The sequence below is a fragment of the Ursus arctos genome, unplaced genomic scaffold, assembly GCF_023065955.2.
Source record: "Ursus arctos isolate Adak ecotype North America unplaced genomic scaffold, UrsArc2.0 scaffold_26, whole genome shotgun sequence".
NCBI lineage: Eukaryota > Metazoa > Chordata > Mammalia > Carnivora > Ursidae > Ursus > Ursus arctos.
The window spans coordinates 34,784,792-34,805,789 of NW_026622941.1; the positions used below are offsets into that span (position 1 = coordinate 34,784,792).

The 20,998-nt window shown below is 36.3% G+C and overlaps 1 protein-coding gene across 3 annotated transcripts in view; it reads right to left on the reverse strand.

The window, feature by feature from the left end:
* The window catches only part of ADAMTS20 (ADAM metallopeptidase with thrombospondin type 1 motif 20), a 283,082-nt gene that overhangs the window by 85,883 nt on the left and 176,201 nt on the right, over nt 1-20,998 (reverse strand). For 2 of the 3 annotated variants that reach the window (XM_057318850.1, XM_026502074.4), the window contains 8 exons: nt 14,124-14,229; nt 12,149-12,295; nt 10,161-10,302; nt 8,455-8,559; nt 5,777-5,922; nt 4,451-4,632; nt 4,219-4,355; nt 1,825-1,942 (listed from right to left, as the gene is read on the reverse strand). In XM_057318850.1, the coding sequence (XP_057174833.1) occupies nt 1,825-1,942; nt 4,219-4,355; nt 4,451-4,632; nt 5,777-5,922; nt 8,455-8,559; nt 10,161-10,302; nt 12,149-12,295; nt 14,124-14,229 (1,083 nt within the window). Of the gene's footprint in view, nt 1-1,824; nt 1,943-4,218; nt 4,356-4,450; nt 4,633-5,776; nt 5,923-8,454; nt 8,560-10,160; nt 10,303-12,148; nt 12,296-13,824; nt 13,958-14,123; nt 14,230-20,998 lie in introns of those variants that run through there. The other variant, XM_044385528.3, reaches the window with a different exon arrangement.

A 20,998-nucleotide genomic window follows, 5' to 3' on the forward strand; every position in this document is an offset into this window, starting at 1 on the left:
TTCTAGTGTAAGCAGGAATTCCTATAGCTACCCCCAAAATTTTACATTACTTTCAAAAGTCTACTAACAAATTGTCATGAGAAAAATAAAACGTTCATGTGAAGGAAATGAAAATAATATTTCTATTATATGAGACAAAATTCAACAACACAGGCAGTGCTCGAAAGATGAAGAAATACTACATATTAAAAAAAAAAATGTTTTCCCTACACAACACTCATTACATAGTTTTCCAAATAGTCTCAGATTTTAAGTCAGCAACTAATTTTGCTCTAGAGATTATTCTAAGTTCTTCCTTTTCCTTATTCGTTTTTCCTTCAATACACGAGTAAAAGGAGTTGTATGAATTTTTCTCATACACAAATTTTGATAAATATGGGATGAAATTAAGAGGAAGTTTTTAAAAAGATTAAATTTGCAGCCCTGATGTGAGATTACCTTGTATATTTTTAGAGTGCTTTTATTTATATCCGTTTAAGGTATTACATTTTAAATACAAAGTGATAAATGGTCTGCTGATTCTGCATACACTATATGCATATTGGCTGTAACCCATCTATAAGAATAATTTTAATTTATGGTTTTTTCACTATAAAATATTCCTACTACCTATTTATGTCGTTGCAGTTACGGTTTTTGAAGAAAGCAATTCCTAGGCATCACAAATGTGAAAGACAAACGCTACCACCAGGGGGCAGAAATGTGACAAATGCTACTCTGTACAAATGAGTTTAATATCTTTTTTCATTTGCAAACTGATTAATTCATAATACAATTTTGGCAAGGTTATATATTTGATCCTATTTTGGCAGATGTGGTTTTAAATAGAAAAAAATTGTTTTTCAGTGAACACAGCCCAAACTTACATAAATGTGCCATTGGTTTTAACAAGGGATCAAATGTGTATGGCTCCCGTGAAATAATGAATCCTAACTACAAAAATAATGTCATATCTAGTAACTAAGATTCATAAGCATCAAAGTAGAAGATGTACTATACTTCTGATACAAATAAAAATATAAATTTAGTGTTTTAAATTATACTGCTTTAATTGAAGCAATTCATACTAACAACACTGTTCAAACACATGTGAACATAATTTAAGCCTGACAATAAAACTGTAAAAAATACATTTTTCATTTTGCAAGCAAAGTTCTAAAGGACTACATTTGTTACTATAAAAAGGAAAAGGTTTTCCCAGAAAAGACTCAGAAGAGAAAATATCTGATATATTCTAACAATTTTAAAGAAAAATGAAATCATGGACAAATATCAGTTATATACGTAATCCAGATACTTCCTGAAAAGCCAAATATAATAATTCCAAATCAATACTTAATGGCTTCATCCTTCACCTTCAATCATTTTTAATATAGCAATAAGAAACACAGCAGATAAGACAGGTTATAGAAAAAAGTGGTTCAAATGATGAAAGTAATTGAAAGCAAGTTTCCTGAAAAAATAAAAACATAAATATATGCATATCAATTACAAGAACAGCAATAAAGACACTATTAATTGAGGGACTATTCAAACATCATTGTCAAATAGCACCGGAATTACTCTAATAAATGCACCTACTTGTATTTTCAAGAATCAGATGAATTCATTAATTCAAGGATATCTGGTATAATATTTTATATTTAAGAATATAAAATATTTTGTTTTTTACATTTATGATTTTTATATTTAGTTAATTTTTACTAATCATTTTGAACTAAGGTTACAGAGAGGGTAAAATAATAAACTGTTATTATGCCTTCATTATATATGCCATTATTATATCAAATAAAAGGAAACATTAAAAACAAATACACAGCTTACCATAATGAGCACTGTTGAAGACACCTGCCATTGTCCTGCATGAAGAGTTATCCCCACCACACACTCCACATTTGTCTCTCTTTGCCTTGGAGTTTAACACGTGATCACAGCCAGCTTGCTTCAAAATAACAATGATTATAATCAGTATTATAAAAGTGACTCATTATAAATATGGTGCTTCCACATACCCCCTGCATCAAAAATCACATGGGATGGCATTTAAAAAAGGCAGATTCCCAGATTTTCTGAATTAAATATCCTTGGAGGTAAAACACTAGGAATCTGCATTGTAACAAACATGGACAATAATTCCTATGTTCACTGTCCATTTAAGCCATTCTTTAAAGAAATGTAATTCAAAGAGACAAAAAAGTATGATTATATAGGTAACACATTTAAAATAACTTCAAAAATATGTCTTTCATGATTTTTAAACTTATGATCTTAGAACTCTGGAAATAAATTGAGTACACTTGAAAATTTATTTCTCCAATTAATAAACAGCCTAATAAGTTGTGTTTCTGTAAAGAATGAATAATTGGATAAAGGTTGAAAGTGAATGGTTTGGTTCAGGGGCTTAAAAATACAAGTGCAGGGGCGCCTGGGTGGCACAGCGGTTAAAGCATCTGCCTTCGGCTCAGGGCGTGATCCCGGCGTTCCGGGATCGAGCCCCACATCAGGCTCCTCCGCTATGAGCCTGCTTCTTCCTCTCCCACTCCCCCTGCTTGTGTTCCCTCTCTCGCTGGCTGTCTCTATCTCTGTAATAAATAAATAAAATCTTTAAAAAAAAACAACAAAAAAAAAAGTGCAGTTCTCCATGCAGATACACTACAATAACTCTTAGTTCTTTAGAACACTCCTCTGAAGTTTCATGATCAGTAAAGAAAATTTCATAAGCCTCATTCTTTTATACACAAATGTGCATATATCCAAAATGAACTTCAACCAGATATTTTCTGAAAGTAATATGCATCTGCAAGTTCAGATAATCATTGTTTTTCATTGCATAGGGCTTTGTGCTGTTAATTTAGATAAAACTTAAATTTTTCAGGCCACTGAGGACCCTTTTTCTTGTCTCTTGTTTCCTTTCCTTTGAACAGCTCATTAGACCTTTGAGTGCAAAGCATTTTATCACCAGGTAACTGGTAATAGATGTTTGGGTAAGAAAATTGGTACCTTCACCCAAAGAATGAGTTCATAATACTACATTTGTATTCTTTAGACAGAGTTCATTATCCTAGTTCTCAAGCTCACCATTTTTAAGAACACTTTCTGCAATGTGTGTGCTTCAATGTAGGGTCTCATCTGCTTCTCACCTAGAATCCGAAGCGGCCGACCCATCTCGAATCCTCTCCTAACCCAGTATATTCTGAAGATTCTAACATGCAGATCAAATCACATCCCTCACTCAGCTCCAAATCCTTCTAGGGACCTCCAGGACTTCAGCAAAAAGGTGCATTTAATAGTTAGTCCCTACGTCCAACCAGTCCTTTAGTTCCTCACCTTTCTAAAACCTATTCATCCTCAATAACTGGCCCAAGCCTCACACCCTCCATGGGCATTCTCTGAATATTTACACACTTCCCAACAAAACACTCCTGCCTCAATATCCTTCTGCCACCTTGCTGATGACCCCATAGTCCTGCATTTGGATTGTTCTATCTCCCCACAAATCTGTGATCACCTTGGAGTTTATGGCTCTGTTGCCGTCTTTCATCCGGGTGGCTAGAACAGTATCCAACATTTAGTAGGTACTCAGTGAATGTCTGTTGAATATACCCAGGACGTAAAAGACAAGGATGAAAAGAGGGAGGGGCAAGGGCTGCCTGGGTGGCGCAGCCAAGTTAAGTGCCTGACTCTAGGTTTCAGCTCAGGTCATGATCTCACAGTTATGAGATCGAGCCCCACATTCGGTTCCACATGGCATCTGCTTAGGTTTCTCTCTCCCACTCCCTCCACCTTCCCCCCTCTAAAATAAATAGATGTTTAAAAAAAAAAAAATGGAAAAGAGGGAGAGGGGAATAACACCAGTGATCAATGAGGAGGGGTCACCAGGGAAGGTCACATTTGAAATAGCCAAAGGACTCTACAACCCTGTGTGCTAGTATTTTCCATCTTTTTAAGAAGCCAATTCTCATGACTGGTTTTGTTCTTGAGTACCATACGCAAAACAAAATCATTAAACTTTTCTTAATGTTGAATGAGTCACTTTTGATGACAGAGAGCTGCCTAAGTAACAAAGGCTTCTGACCACACTCCGCAAGATAGGGTGATAGCACTAAAGGGTGCTGTGCTGGAATTCACAAGAAAGTATTCTGAGGTAACAGAAGTAATATTTGGTTAGAGAAAAAGAAGACTATTCTGACAGTCACGTTAAACGTTAAGTTCACTTACCCGGCAGAGGCCTTGAACACAGACGTCATTAGTTTCGGTGCCACAAGGAGTGCCATCAGCAACCCTATCCTTCAACTGGTAGAAGTTAGTGGTTCCAGCAACCCGACAATACAGTTTACAGCGATCTTTTATGGCAACTGTAAGAAAAAGTTAAATTTGGGGTGTACGATAAGACAGCTAGGTCCTAGGTCTTAAGAAATTTTTTACATCAAAAAATATTCTAACTACTTACTCCCACTGTATTTTGGAAGCCACCTCACATTAGGGGAAAGACCATTGATGTTGAAATGTTTACCATCAAAATCAGAGCACTGCTTCTCTCGAAAGTCTTGCTTGCCTTTTGGACATGAATCAGTATTACATGATCGAAATTTCATCCTGCGGCCCACACAGTACTTGCCTCCGTTTCTTGGCCTAGTCAAATTCATTACATTTTAAAGCACATCAGTACAATATTCTTTCTGCCATTTCCTTCTAAAACTGTTCCATTCTGTCCCAGGATCTGGAAAACCACCTATGCCCCACTCACACTTTTTGTTTAACAGAAGTACGTTACATGGTTCTTCAGCAGTTCAACGGCTAATAAACTGTAAAAATACTCATCTTCAGGTGGATACTGTGGCCTGGAGGGCAGCAATGATAACTTATTCGTGACTTGGTGAACTCACAGGGAACTGATGGGAATTTGTTTAAAATGTAGGGTTTGTTCATTTTGCGGGGGGAGGGGGTACAAAAAGACCCAGTGAGCCACAGATGATAAAGACGATACCATGTTGAAGAAATATATAGGCATCTTCGTTGTGTATATACTACTTATCACTCACTTCAAAGAGTTTCGTGGTATTAATCTATATCCATCCATCTCTTTATTTCAACTTATGCTGGAAAATAAGAACTCTTTTTGTCAGCATTTTTTAAATATAAAGACTTCTGGCATAATTAAGATATTCTGAAATTCAAACGAACTACATCATTTCAGAGTGTGTCCTATCTATGCCTTAAAAATTCTTTATTGCTTACTAATTTATATAACAAACACATTTATAAATCTTTATGGAATCTCTATATTCTTTTAAATATTTCGATGAGGGGGAAAATATGCTTCAGAATGTATTCCAGCTAAAAACACTGATGCATCTATAACAGGAGAAGCAGAGAAAGAAAATACAACATGTCAAACTACATAAGACAGTAAAAAAAAAACGGGTAATGAAAATATGTATTTTATGCAGAAGAGCCAAGACACCTTTAAAGAAGCCAGGAACTTCAGTGGAAATACAGTAAATGTAAAAATGCCATTAGAGTACTGTCATTTTTACAACTTTCTCAACTTTACACTAAATCTCCATTCATATTGTAAAGATTAAGCGAGTTATTTTATTTTTTTTTAAAGGTTTGAATCTACCGAGATAAGGGAATATGGCTTAAAGTATTCCGGAAGTTTTCTAAATCTCAGAGACTTACAGACTGACCTCCAGTTTAGAAGTGAATGAAACTGATGTTTACTTTCTGGTGCCTTGAGATAATCTTAATTTACAGTGACATAAAAAAGACATACTCGGGGCGATTACAGAGCCTGGTTGTGCTCTTGATTCCACCTCCACATGTTCTTGAACAAGAGCTGTATGGTCCCCATGGTCCCCATTCACCATCTACAGGACGTGCTTCCAGTTCTTTGTTTACACACAGCCCATGGTGGCAATGCTTTAAAAAACAAAAACACAAACACAATTATTCATATGCACCCAATGAGAATATCAGTAATTATAAAAGCATAAATATCAATAAAGAAAATGTATACAAATGAAAGCACAATATTAATTCAGAAATGTGATTACATTTGACGCTCATAAATATTTTCTGAATATCTGCTAAGTAACTGTAAAAAGATCTGTGGAATGAAGAAAGAATAGGAAATTTCCCTTGCCTTTGAGATTTTGAGTCTCACTGGCAGAGGGAAGACCTGCTGTATGGGGAAAGTATAGTAACATGGAATTTTAAGTGAATGATACGATATACATCTGTGGTTCTGGTTTTCTATGCAAAGATATAGATCACTCTCCCACTCTTGTACCTAACTTTTTACTTCATCGCATCCAAAGTCTCAATGATCACTTTCTTACTTTCATCAAGAAAATGGAAATGTACAGAAGAATCTGCTCACAGTCTCCTAGTACTCCTTTTACCCACCTAACAGCACCTGGGCTCAGTACTCAGCCTCCCCACCTGTTAGTGTGTGTGAAAAATCCAGGATCCTAGGGAAAGTCAATCCCTCTACCTGTGCACTTAATCCCAACCCCTCACTGCTCAAAACAGCACTGCAACAATTCTCCCATCTCTCCTACATCATCACTGTTCCAGTCTCCTCTAGATCAAAGCTAACAAAAAAGTGGTCCATGCACTATTGCCAGTCTATGAACTAGTCACTGCAAGGAGTACAGAAATTGAAAGCATTTAGAAACGTTATTGGATTTTGACAGTAATTTCATGCTTATCAAAGTTAAAGTTGGCTTATATTTGTTTTCATCTCCAGAAACATTTCAAATAATCCTTGAGCACTATTTCTGATAAATCCAAGAATGAAAAAGATAGAATGTTATATTGTACAACCATGTACATTAAGTCATTGTCAGGTGAGTTCCACCATATTTTCATGCAAGTGGATTTACTACCACTTTTAAGTATTTAAAAGATAGTCTTACATGTAACATAGTCACAAGATAAAGAGACTAAAAGAGTGTTAAGGTAAAATATAGGACATTTATTTAAAATTTCTCTTGAATAGAAGGCCCATTGAATACTGAAAATGGCTAACGCGTAGGAGCTCACTATTTTCAATTAATTTTTTTAAAAAAAGGAATTTATATCTATCATGATTCACATGTTTTTACCCCAAATGCCATTTCTGCTTTTAATCTACATAGGATTTAAAGTAGGTCCCCGTATCTCAACACATTTACCTTGAATTCCAAAAAATCCAAGCCCTTCAAACCACCTCATTGGTGAATTATTCAAATGGCTAGTGAGTAAATGAAAAGATGCTCAAGATTGACGTGATCAGGATAACACAAACGAAAACCACAATGATATTCCATTTTGCACCTAAAATGGCTATTATTCTGTTAAAAGATTGACAATATCAAAAATTGGCAAGAAATGCAGAGCAACTGGAACTTTCATACATTGCCTGCGAAAGTTTAAAATGATACAGATATTAAAGATCAAACATTAAAATTCAGTTCTAGCTCCAAACTATGAACTGAAGAAGTCCACTAGAATTTTGGTCCTAAAATAATGTTCCACCATTTCAGAGTACTTTGGCTACTGCAAACATTGTTGAAGTCCCAAATACAACTTAAATATTCAATTCATTCATGATGCAAGCTATATTCATGGAAAACACACACCTTTTGATGGAAGGCATCAGAGACAAGGGCAGTAGCTGGTACAAACATTTCAATAAGCAACAGCTGGTAAAGCACAAGGTCAGCTGGTGAACCTATCTCAAGTTTCTACTTGTACCCAATGTGAAGTTAACCAAAGGGGCAGCACTAGCCAACCCAACAACCAAGCAAGTGCTCTGTTTGTGCTGAGGTAGCTCAGAGAAGGCGTGAACAGACTAAAACTTATTCAGTGCAGACAACACTGGTTACCAAGGCCAAAGGAACTTGCCTTCATTCTGAAGCACCAAGTACAACCTGACTTCATCCTTACATGTTTATCATGGCAAACCCTATCACTCAGCATCATATTTGCAGATTTAGATTAGTTCATGCTGATGTTAGAATGGTAAAAATGTAGGATGTTTAGGCAATTTTACAAATACATTTTAAGACATTTACAACCAATAAATATCTGAAGAAGCCACTTAAAAATTTCAATTATATTAATTGAATTTTATGGGAGAAAATGTATACAATGGTAACACCCTTGAATTTGGGGAAATTGCTGAAATATTAGGACCTTTATGTCTATACTCACTGTTAACAAGTCTATAATATACTTAGATATCTATGTTGTTACCCATATAACTATAACATTCATTTGCTAGATTTTGAAAAAAAAAAGGGTAAAATTAAAAATTTAATTCACTTGACTGTGTACTATATTGAATCAACATGGCAACATTGATTCACTGTAGTAAAAGTTGACGAACAATGAAGAGTGTTGAAATGCAGAGCAATCATATCCTTGGATAATCTCCTGATACAAGACTCACCCTTCCAGAAAACCTACCATCCCAGGACCACAGTTCGTCCCATCTGCCAGTGGCATGTGCTGAGTGCGACAGCCCTTGTGAACTCCTTCTGCACTAGTGCACCAGAGACGTCTGCATTGCTTCTGCACAGAAACAAAAAGGCAAGAGTAAAAGAACGCTAGAACCACCTGATCAATTTAGTGCAATGCATTGGTTTATACATTGATCTTACGTATTTCATGGTTTCATGGTCAGAGCTAGAAATCATCAGCAAAAAAATCTTGAAATTCTTGTCATCAATTTACCTCTAAACACATAAAATGGCAATGTTTAGTTTTGAAGAACTTTTAGATTTTCATCATACATTGAACAATGGGGAGAGAAAAATTAGAGTGGAAATATTTAAAATTATGGGAGACATTTTTCTCTTTGCAAGACATTTTTCTAAAGGACTTTTTGTTGTTAAATGTTATTCACAAGGAGTTTCCAAAAGCCTCTTTTGATACGATGATAGAATGTATGAATAATGTGCATAGAAATACTGTATAATGTATACTGGTTTCCTACTTTGTGAATATAATGCACACTTTCAACTTTTGAACAAAGGGTTCTCAAGTTTTCACAAGAAACAAAATCCACAGAGGTTCACAGGAGCTATACCCAAGATAATTCTCTTCTTTTTCTGAATTTAAATTCAAAGTTTATTTAGTGTATAAGTCAGGTAAAAAAGAAATGTATCTGCAGCAAAAGAATTAAGTTAAATCTTCCCTCCTCCGTAGTGGATATTTAAAAGCTTAGTAACATTTTTTATTATAAGATTTAAAAAACAATATTATTATGTGGAATATTCCTTGCCGAACCCTGCACTGTTTTATTACTTTTATTCATTCATTCAACAAGCATTTAGTTTGTGACCCCTAGTTTGTGGCAGATCCTGAACCCTGGGGATACATATTTCAATGAGTGAATGAGGCTGCATTCCTGTTTCAACGATCCTCATGACCTAGGAGTGTATCTAACCTATGAAAAATCCTCAAAGTTATAAAATAAAAGTTTAGTGATAACAACAGGGCCTAAATTTCCTTTCTATGGATTCAAATCTATGTAAATTAAAATGTAGTCTATTAGGTTCCTGGAGTTTTTAATATAACTCATTATCAAGACACTTAAATTTTCTCCCCCACCCAAAAAAATAGTATTTTGAACATAAATATTTGAATGCTTTTAATTTTCAATAAGCTCTCGGTGTCTATTTTTTAAATGGTAATACTTCACATAGGATTTTGTGAGGGTTAATGACAATTTTTAAGTACCTAACATAGTACATGGCATATAATAAATAATAAATTTTAGTTTCCCTTTTTTTTTTTTAAAGATTTTATTTATTTATTTGACAGAGATAGAGACAGCCAGCGAGAGAGGGAACACAAGCAGGGGGAGTGGGAGAGGAAGAAGCAGGCTCATAGCGGAGGAGCCTGATGTGGGGCTCGATCCCATAACGCCGGGATCACGCCCTGAGCCGAAGGCAGACGCTTAACCACTGTGCCACCCAGGCGCCCCTAGTTTCCCTTTTTTTAATGCCTTTCTGGCAAACAGCAAATCTCTCTAAGACTTACAAACTTCTAGGATACATTTAGTTCACCTTCTGTTCAAGAGAATAAACGTACAGTTTTGAAATATCTTCTAATCGTAACTTTATATTTTTCAAAAAAGAAAAAAAAAAAAGGACAGAATTTTTTCTTACCAAGTAGGGACATACTTGCGATCCAGGACCAAACATAAGTTCACATTGCTTGTTTACATCATACATTAATCCAGGAAGTTGTGAAGACAGATCATATATCCTTCCATTTGGTTTGTCAAGAAGGCATTCCCCATGACCAGTACTGTACCAATGACAGAAAATATTCTGAATATATGTGGATGCATAAGATTCTTTATCACATTTACTATATTCTACAGTTTCAAAGAGTATCAGTATTTTTTCATAATTTAAAAACCAGCTCATATAAAAGTCAGGAAGAAAACCTCACAATTCACAAAGGACTTTTAAGGTGTTTGCTCTCATTTGAGCCCCACAACTGCTTTGAAGATACAATTCTTAAAAAGAACAATAACAAATTCATCAGGATATAATTTGTGAAACCTATTCATATAATCACTCTACACTTTTGATCTACTTTGTTGCCCAACAGTAATGCCTTATATTTAATGCCCGAATTGTCAAGATGTGAAAAAAAGTTTTCAAATCATTTGAGGAAGTACAGTAATAGTTCCAAACAACAAAACGAAGGAATTTCAGTAAGCGTCATGCTGTCTCCACTTTAAAGAGGTAGAGTTTGCATTTTGGTTCTACCACTTCCCAGGATGCGTGGCTGTGGACAAATTAACTTCCCTGAGCCTGAGTCTCCTCATCTGTATTAACAGTGATACTGTTCACCTTGCAAGTTTCTATGAGAGGATATGTACGAAGGACTTATAAAAGTGGTAAATAGCAGGGGAAACTTGTGTTTATTACTCCTAGTCTGTAATGCAGTATCTAGTGTACAAGAAACTGAAAATGTTCAACTATTCCAATTGGGTTAAAAAACAATTTGTTCCAAAAAAGTAGAAAGTGTTTGTTCCATTGTCATAATTTAAAAATTTAGAAATTTTTACTGGCTACAAAGATATTAAGTTTTGTCCAAAACTGAACATATAAACCTAAAAAAAAAACATACATTTTTAAAAAATTCCCATTGGAGAGAGTCCCATTAACCCCTTTCAAAAATAAATACATCCGCTGATATTGTTAATATCTCAGCTGTTGAACAAAGCTATATGCAATCACGTAGAGATCAGCAACTGTGTATTATCCTTTTAAATCAACTCCCCATACAAGGATAAATAATCACTGATAATTTGAGGATATATTTATGAACATATATTCCAAAGCATGGTTTCATTTACTCCCACAATTCTCATAAAGAGAGGTAACCAGAAACTGCATAGATTGGTGACTATAATATGTACAAGAAATAAATATCGCATTTATACCAAAAAAAAAAAAAAATCCCTGGAAAGAGCTTGGCCTTGCCTTTTGGCAACTTTCAGTAACTATGATAGAAATACCATTTGAATAAAAGTGGGAAGTAAAGAAACCTGGTGAGAGATGAAGAGACGAGGCAAGAAAATCTGGATCTGCCTCCTTTCTTCAGACCTAGGAAAATCCTCCAAAAGAATATGTAAACATACAGACTCCACATCTCTCTGGCTGTACAGCGCTATTTGGAAAGTGTATAGTTTGACTTTAGCTATTGTCCGTCCTTCAAAGGCACCTCAAACATGAGCTACTCAAACTCCTCTCAAAATATTACCCAGTAGCTTCTGAAAAAAATGCAAATATACACAAGGAAGCTGTGAATCTCAGGGCTCCCCTCGAAAAGGAGTAATCCTAATTAGAGCACCTAAACTGTAAAAAAAAAACCAAACAAACAAACAAAAAAACAAAAAACAAAAACACGATAGTTAGGTCTGACCTGCCCCCTCTCCCCCACCAAAGTATTTTAGGAGTGAAACATGTATATACAACTCTTTCCTTGTTTTTAAAAATGCATTGTACAAAGTACACTTAAATTTAAACAGAAAAACTAAACAGAAGTTGAACCACTTTAAAAGAACATACAAATTTCAAATTCTATAGTCTAATAAATGTTTCCTTATTTAACTAAAGTAATATAATTTCAGACTTACTCTAGGAATTCAGTGATATATTTCTGACTACATTTTGACCAGGTCCAAGGACTTGTGTGGTAATTTAAAGTTGGAGCCATTACGTGATATTGATGTTTAATTCCAGTTTCTTTACATTTAAAACTATCATCATGTGGAACATTAAATCTAAAAATAAAAATAAACACTTAAAAAAAGAATATGAAAATATGAATATAACATTAGTAACAGATCTCTTCTCCTTATAAGGTAAAATATAGGTAAGTCCAATCACGTCGAAATTTATACTCTTGATCTCGCCCATAAAATATTATAAAACCAAGGTTATCCTCATGTTTAGAAGCACATGATCTGAGAAACAGTAGATTATAACTTTGATCAGTAGCACAGCCTGCTGATTTGGCATGTGAGTCCAAACAATCAAAATATGTGGACTCTGGCTCACCTCATCACGATATGGATACAGCATTCACATAAATACGTGCAGGTTTCAGCATGCATATCCTAAGAGATGTGTGTAGGAAGGTTACATAAAAGTGATACCACATTAGTTTGCAGATCACTGACTATTACTACAGTATCAAAACTTCTTTAATCCCTAATTCCTTATCATTCTATAGTATCCATCTGTTTTATATGAAACAGCCTAAGTATTGTTTCTGGTCTATACTCAGTACGTGATTATTGATAGAACTGGAATAGCAAAAATGTTCCTAAAGGGCAACCAAATCTTCCTAAGAGCAATGATATTAAATAATTAGCTGGCCAGCAACAGAGCCTATGCATTCTTTTGAGGACCTAAGTATGAACTTGCATTTAGAAGGAACACTGAAACCACCTAGCTCAGCTCTTTGCCTGCTGAGATTTGTACTTAAAAATCAGTCTTTTAATTAAACTACTTACCCATATTCTAAAGACACCTAAAGAGTTTTTCAGGAAGAAAATAAATGGCTAAGATGGTAGTCTCTGCAAGAACAGTTTTCCATTAGTTAGTAGCCTTGGAAACAAGCTAATAGTGCTTTCCAGATGTTGTTGCAAGGCAACTACAGCCCTGAGGTAAGCTCATGATCCTATCCCCATTTCAATAATTTGAGTGTGCACCTTGCTGACAATCATGAAACATAACCATGCTAAAAGGGAACTGAAGATGCACTAATTAAAAAAAAAATGATTTCCACTTGAAACTATTCCTGCTGATTATTCTAATGATGTAAGGCATGACCAGGAAAAGAAAATGTAGTCAAACTAAAAGAGGCAACTCTAGCCCCAATTCCTTATTAGCATATAAACAAGAAATCCCAGGAGTGCTGAGGGTACACATGTGGAATCCCTTTCAGAGGATGAGTTTGTAGGGGTTTCTGACTTTCCATGGAAGCTCTGAGGCTATCACAGGGAATTATGGCCTCTATTCTTAGAGCGTAGAACCCCAGTAGAATTTTTAATAATGCAGGAACAGATAGAACCCCTGATTTTTACAAAAAAAACAAAACCGAAACCAAAGAACAACATGTATGAAGCTGGAGAAATAACTTTAAAAAAATCTTTTAATGATTAAGAAATTCCCACATGCCGCATTCTCTGCTGGGGCTCTGAGCTATAAGAGCAACAAGTGAGTTGGTATATTACAAATATTACCGGGAGTTCCCCAGAACCAGAAGCCCCGGCAGGCCCTCCCATAAGATGGAAGAGGACAGTACCTGGTCATGTATGGGATAACAAGGGACAGAGGCCAGAAGTGCTTGTCATGTAATCCAATACAGTAAATGAAATAAAAGAATTCCCAAGTTCTAGTTCTTTGCTTAGTCTGTTGATCTGTGCAGCCTGTCTGACCTAACATAGATCACAAAAGAGCCAGAGTTAGCATTTCAGGGATGAAAATTACACTAACAGTATTTTTAAAGACATAAAGCTGCTAATTACTCAATTGAAGATGGAATTTCAGGCATTCTGTGCAATGATTAATAGAAAGCACACTCCTAAGGTAGAAGGTACTTACACATGCCCAAGCTCATGGGCTATGGTAAAGGCAGCACTGAGTCCATTTTCTTCACTAATAGAGCAGCTCCGTAAAGGATCACACAGGGTACCTAATTCTGCTAAGCCTGAAAAATTTCATGTTTGTATTTCAAAATGGGGAAACATCAAATCATAAAGAACTTAATTTTTTTAAATTTTTTTTATTATGTTCAGTTACCTACCATATAGTACAGCATCAGTTTTCAATGTAGTGTTCAACGATTCACTAGTTGTGTATAACACCCAGTGCTCATCACGACATGTGCCCACCTTAATACCCATCACCCTGTTACCCCCTCCCCTCTGCAACCCTCAGTTTGTTTCCTGGAGTCCATAGTCTCTCATGGCTCGTCTCCCTCTCTGATTTCTCCCCCTTCAGATTTCCCTCCCTTCCCCTATAGTTCTCCATGCTATTCCTTATGTTCCACATATGAGTGAAACCATATGATATTGTCTTTCTCCGCTTGACTTATTTCAGAATAATCCCCTCCAGTTCCATCCATGTTGATGCAAATGGTGGGTATTCATCCTCTGATGGCCGAGTAATATTCCATTGTATATATGAGCCACATCTATAAAGAACTAAATTTTAATGCATTTACTATTGGCATTACTACTTAGAAAGGGATGCAGAGTTGGCTATTAGTATCACAAATATTTTATAAGGTGAAGGAAAAAAAGAACAGAAGGATTTATCTGCAATTGAAATCTTTTTACCAATTCCTAGATTCTTTTACTGATGAAAATAACCCAAAATATGGGGTGAATAATTGTTTAAAAAAAGGAAGGGGGGGGGGAAGTATTTGTTACAGGAAGGATGAAATTTTAGGCAACATTAGTGTGGATACTAGAAAAGGCAATGAATGTTTAAATTGGTAACAGAATATAGAAAATAGCACAGAACACTATAAATTAATGAATTTACTTTAATATTTAAAGTTTTGAGGCAGTATACAATTATGTACCTATAATTGAGTGATTATATGTTAAGTGCATAGATTAGCACCTGGCATCTAATATATGTTGAATAAAAAGATTGACATATTAAAGGCACCCAATAATTTTTTTAAATATTTTAGAATATGTATCCTATTAAGATCTATTCAGTTTTTAATATAAAGAATATCATTCAGTGCCAATGTGCTGCTGAAAGATATAGTATGAACTGACTGGAAAGCAAAGACAAAAATTACAGCTGATAGAGTCCTTTAAAATAATCCAGAATAAGAAATTGAAAATAAATGTTCCTTACAACAATCTATAGTCCATCAACTCAGTTGGCATTTATTTACCTTAATGGCACACTTTTTGCCACTATTATCCTTCAGTATTTTCTTGTAAATTATCTGCTCTCCTAGGACAATTCCTTTCATAAAAAAGCAGAATTTTTCATATATAACCAGTTGCTTACTGGAAAGTTTTTGCATTTGGAAATTTCTCAATATAGAGTAAACCTGTATTAACTACTGTGCTTTAGCTCTATACTCCTCTGTATTCTTTTCATAAATCTGAAAAGCATGGACATTTTCCTAGCATTAAGGTAAATTTCCTAACAATGAGAATGTTTTTGTTGTGCTTTATTTTTTTGTTGTTGTTGTTGTGCTTTAAAAAACGAACTGAGGAATCTAAAAATGCTGGAAAAAGTTCAGACTAACAAGTTCAATCACCAACACTTTTATTTTAATAAACAAAAAAGTATTCGATCTCTTTCTGAACCCACAGTTAAAGGGATGGCTTGGGCAAAGGTCCTCCCAAAAGCATTTTCTTAGTTACAATTAAAGCCAAAAATGAGCAAGGGAAAAAAATAATATTATTTAAAAATCTTCTGTCACAAATATGAAAGAATTGTTTTCCTAAAGTATGACTTCCTACTTGTATGTGTAATTTTTTTTAGTCAATTTTGGTCAATTTTATATTTCTCCTTTAGAAGTTAAAACTAAACACATTTTTATTGAATATCTTGCTATTTCCGTGCCTTCTTTAGTATTTTCAATCTGTTAAATGGCTCAATTTCCATACATTCATTTTCAGGACTATGTAGATTTTTTTTTTTTAAGATTTTATTTATTTATTTGACAGAGAGACAGAGAGAGAGGGAACACAAGCAGGGGGAGTGGGAGAGGGAGAAGCAGGCGTCCCTCTGAGCAGGGAGCCTGATGCAGGGCTCGATCCCAGGACCCTGGGATCATGACCTGAGCCGAAGGCAGATGCTTAACAACTGAGCCACCCAGGGGCCCCAGGACTACGTAGATATTTCAAAAGACTATTATCACCCAAACTTTAAGTTTCATGCTTTAAGATGAATATATTCCAAGCTAAACGTTTTAATCACGTAACAGATCCAGGGAAATATGCACTGTATACGGTTAAAGACCCAACTCAAATATGCCCATAAACAGGCAACAACAACAAGTCAAAGTGAATACATAACATTATGGCACCAGGAAGCCAACTGATGGTTTGTGCCTAAATTCACTCGAGCTGATATTGGGTTCTATAAAAGTGGCTGGTCAAAGAATATAGTAGTATGGGCCCAAATCTGTTACAGGTTCCCTGTGTTTGGAAGTTCAAGGAACTGCACAGAGTCACCCAATCTAGCCATTTTAAAGAATGAAAACCATTTTTCAACATACTTTGCAAAAAGGGCTCAGAGACTGGGACAATGATATCTACAAAAGATAACATATATAGCAAGATATCTGTGATTTTTTTTCATAGATTTTGGAAGAGAATATAAAATACTAATACTTGTGTTAATACAAGTTGTGCAGCCTTGGGCAAATTATTTATTCTCATCTATGAACTGAAAGTTGTTCTTACTTCATAGGTTTGCTGCGAAGGTTAAATGAGTTAAATCACATAAAACCTTATAATAGTTTAAGATATATAGTAAGCACTCAGGTCAGCTATTATTATCATTACCTTAATGAATGATTTCAGGGGTGCCTGGGTGGCTCAGTCTGTTAAGCGTCTAACTTCAAAAAGTTTAATTATTCATTAGCATTACATATTAATAGACAAGTCAATATTATTAAGGATACAAATCTCGAAAGAAGACCTACAAATGGTCAACAAATATAGGGGGAAAAATGCTCAATATCACTAAACATCAGGGAAATGTAAATCAAAACCACACTCTACACCTGTTAGAATAACTGTCAGCAAAAAGACAAGAGAGATGGGGCACCTAGGTGGCTCAGTCAGTTAAGCACCCGACTTTCATTCTGGCTCAGGTTATGATCTCAGGGTTGTGAGATCAAGCCCCATGTTGGGCTCTTCTCTGGGCATGGAGTCTGCTAAGATTCTCTCTCTCCATCTGCACTGCCCCCCCTAAAAAATGCTTTCAGGGAAGGAAGAATAAAGCTGGAGATTTCATAATCCCAGATTTCAAGCTACACTACAAAACTAGAGTAATCAAAAGAGTATGGCACTGACACACACACACACAAACACAAAGAAACAAAAACAAAAAACCACAGACAAATCAATAGAACAGGATAGAGAGCCCAGAAATAAACCCACACTTTTTTTTTTTTTAAAGATTTTATTTATTTATTTATTTGACAGAGAGAGAGACAGCCAGCGAGAGAGGGAACACAAGCAAGGGGAGTGGGAGAGGAAGAAGCAGGCTCGTAGCGGAGGAGCCCGATGCGGGGCTCGAACCCAGAACGCTGGGATCACGCCCTGAGCTGAAGGCAGACGCTTAACGACTGCGCCACCCAGGCGCCCCCTAAACCCACACTCTTATGGGCAATCTATAAGGAGGCAAGAATATAAATGGGGAAGAGATGGTCTCTTCCGTAAATGGTGCTAACAAAACGGGAAAGCTACATGGAAAGAATGAAACTGGACCACGTCCTTACACCGTACACAAAAATAAATTCAAAATGGATTAAAGACCTAAATGTGAGATTTCAAACCATAAGACTCCTAAATGAAATCACAGGCAATCATCTCTTAGGTATCAGCCTTAGCAACGGGTTTATGGACATATGGACAGATTTCCTGAGGCAAGGGAAACAAAAGCAAAACTAAACTATTGGGACTTACACCAAAATAAAAAACTTCTGCACAGCAAAGGACTCCATTAGCAAAATGAAAAGACAACCAACTGAATAAGATATTTGCAAATGATATATCCAACAGGGATTAATATCAAGTAATATATAAAGAACTTAACACAAAAAACAATCCAATTAACAAATGGGCAGAGGACCTGAATAGACATTTTTCCAAAGAAGACATACAGATGGCCAACAGACACATGAAAATATGCTCAACACCACTAACCATCGGGGAAATGCAAATCAAAACCATAATGCAATATCACCTCACACCTCAGTCAAAATGGCTAGTATCAAAAAGACAAGAAATAACAGGAGTCGGCAAGAATGTGAAGAAAAGGGAACACTCATGCACTGTTAGTGGAAAGGTAAACTGGTACTACCGCTGTGAAAAACAATATGGAGGGTCCTCCAAAAATTAAGAGAAATACAGTATGACCTAGTAATTTCCGTTACTGGGTATTTACCCAAAAAAAACAAAAATACTAATCCAAAAAGATATACATACCCCTATGTTTACTGCAGCATTATTTACAATAGCCGGGATATGGAAGCAATTCATATCTGTTGATAGGTGAATGGATAAAGCGTACATATAAGTGTATATGTACAATGGAATATTACTCGGTCATAAAAAAATAAAATCTTGCCATTTGCAACAATATGGATGGACCTAGAATGTATTATGCTAAGTCAGAGAGAAATATGATAGGATTTCACTAATATGTGGACTCTGAAAAACAATATACTCTTCAGTACAGAGAACTGGAAGTTGCCAGAAGGGAGGCAGATGAGGGGATGGGTGAAACAGATGAAGAGGGATTAAGAGGTACAAACTTCCAGTTACAAAATAAGTCACAGAGACGGTAAGTACACTGCATAGGGAATATAGTCAATAATACTGTAATAATATCTTAAGGTGACAGTGACTACACTTATTGTGATGAACACTGAGTAATGTATAGAATTGTCAAATCAGTATGTTATACACCTGAAATGAACATAACATTAACTATACTTCAATAAAAAATAAAGGAAAAATGTTATGAAAATTTAAGCTAATAAGTTTTATTACTAATAATGAAATATACAGTAAGTAGTACTTTTTAAAATACATTTGAGAAGGGGCGCCTGGGTGGCTCAGTCAGTTAAGTGTCTGCCTTCAGCTCAAGTCATGATCCCAGCATCCTGGGATTGAGCCCCATGTTGGGCTCCTAGCTCAGCAGTGAGCCTGCTTCTTCCTCTGCCTGCCCCTCCCCTTGCTTGCTCTCACTGTGTCAAACAAATAAAATCTTAAAAAAAAAAAAAAATACGTTCAAGAAGATAAAATCATAGTCTGATTACCACTGGAGAAATTATATAGTTAAAAAATTTTCCCAAAAAACGTACAAAACAAACAAAAAAACCCATGAAACAGATGGTTCACTAGGTGGGATCACCTAAGCTTTCAAGATATAGATTTAAAATATTACATAAATTTTCCAGAGAATAAAAATAGTGGTATACTCTGACCAGTTCTGTAAGGTGAATAAAACCTCGTATCAAATTTAGACAAATATGATAAAAGGTCATTTCACTCCTGAAAAATACACCCATGGAACAGAATCTGTGCTTAAAAAAAAAAAAAATCCTCATCAAGATTGGCGTAGCATTAGAAAATCTATAAAATGAATTTACTGTTTTAAGTAAATACTCGTATCCATGTCTGCAAAAATAAAACCATTTAAGAAAAGAAAGCACATGCCTGGGCAAGGGGGAACGAAGGAGTAGGAAGACCCTGAGCTCATTCCCTCCCACAGACACATCAAGGCTGCCGCTGCATACAGAGGAACTCCCTAAGAACAACCTAAAGACTACTGGAACAGCAATTTCAAAGCTAAAGTTATGAAGAGCGAGCCACATTGAGACGGGTAGGAGGGGCACTGATACAGGCTTACCGGGAACCAAATTCCTAGGAAGGCAGCCCACAAGCAGGAGGAATATCCCAGGTACAGGGTTCCTCCTTGAAGAGTGAGGGTTTCAAGCAACACGTGAGGCACTCCCTCCCACCTTGGAGATAGACACTAGGAAGATGAGCCTCCTTGTCTGGCTTTGGAAATCAGCAGGACCTCTGCTCTTAAAGGACCCACACGCAATCTCACTCACTCACTCTAAGACCCAACACAGAGGCAGCAATTTGAAAGCACCTGGGCCATACATGAAGGAGATTTGTTTACTAACTCTAGGGCATGTGCCAAAGGGGAAGGAATCTGTAGGAACTTTCTCCAGGAACACAAGCTTTGGTGGGCAATATTTCCTAGCCCTCCTTCAGCCTAGTTAGCCTGATGCTGGCAGGCACCAGTTCTGACACTCGCCATATACCTTGCTAGCAACACCTGTACCACACACACACTCTCCCCCACATTCCACTGTGGACCTAACACACTCACACTGACAAGTACTCTTCCACAGTGGCTCCCGCCCCACCCCACCCAGTGGGCAGCCTTGTAGGTCCAGTGATCTTCCAAAGCGACCCCCATGCCAGTGTAGGATGCCAGCCCTGTCCAACAGCACACCTACAACAGCTGGAACCAACCACACTGGGTTCTAATCATACTGACTAGCACACAACAGCAATCGGGCCTATCAGCCAGCCATACCAGGGGCCAGCTCACAGCCCACGCTAGTGTGCCACAGCAGGGATAGCCAGGCATTATAATCATCAGGCTACAGGCCAGCCTCACCCACTGGTACACCCACAGCAGTTGTGGACTAAACAATAGGGTGCATGCACTTCACACAAAGGACACCA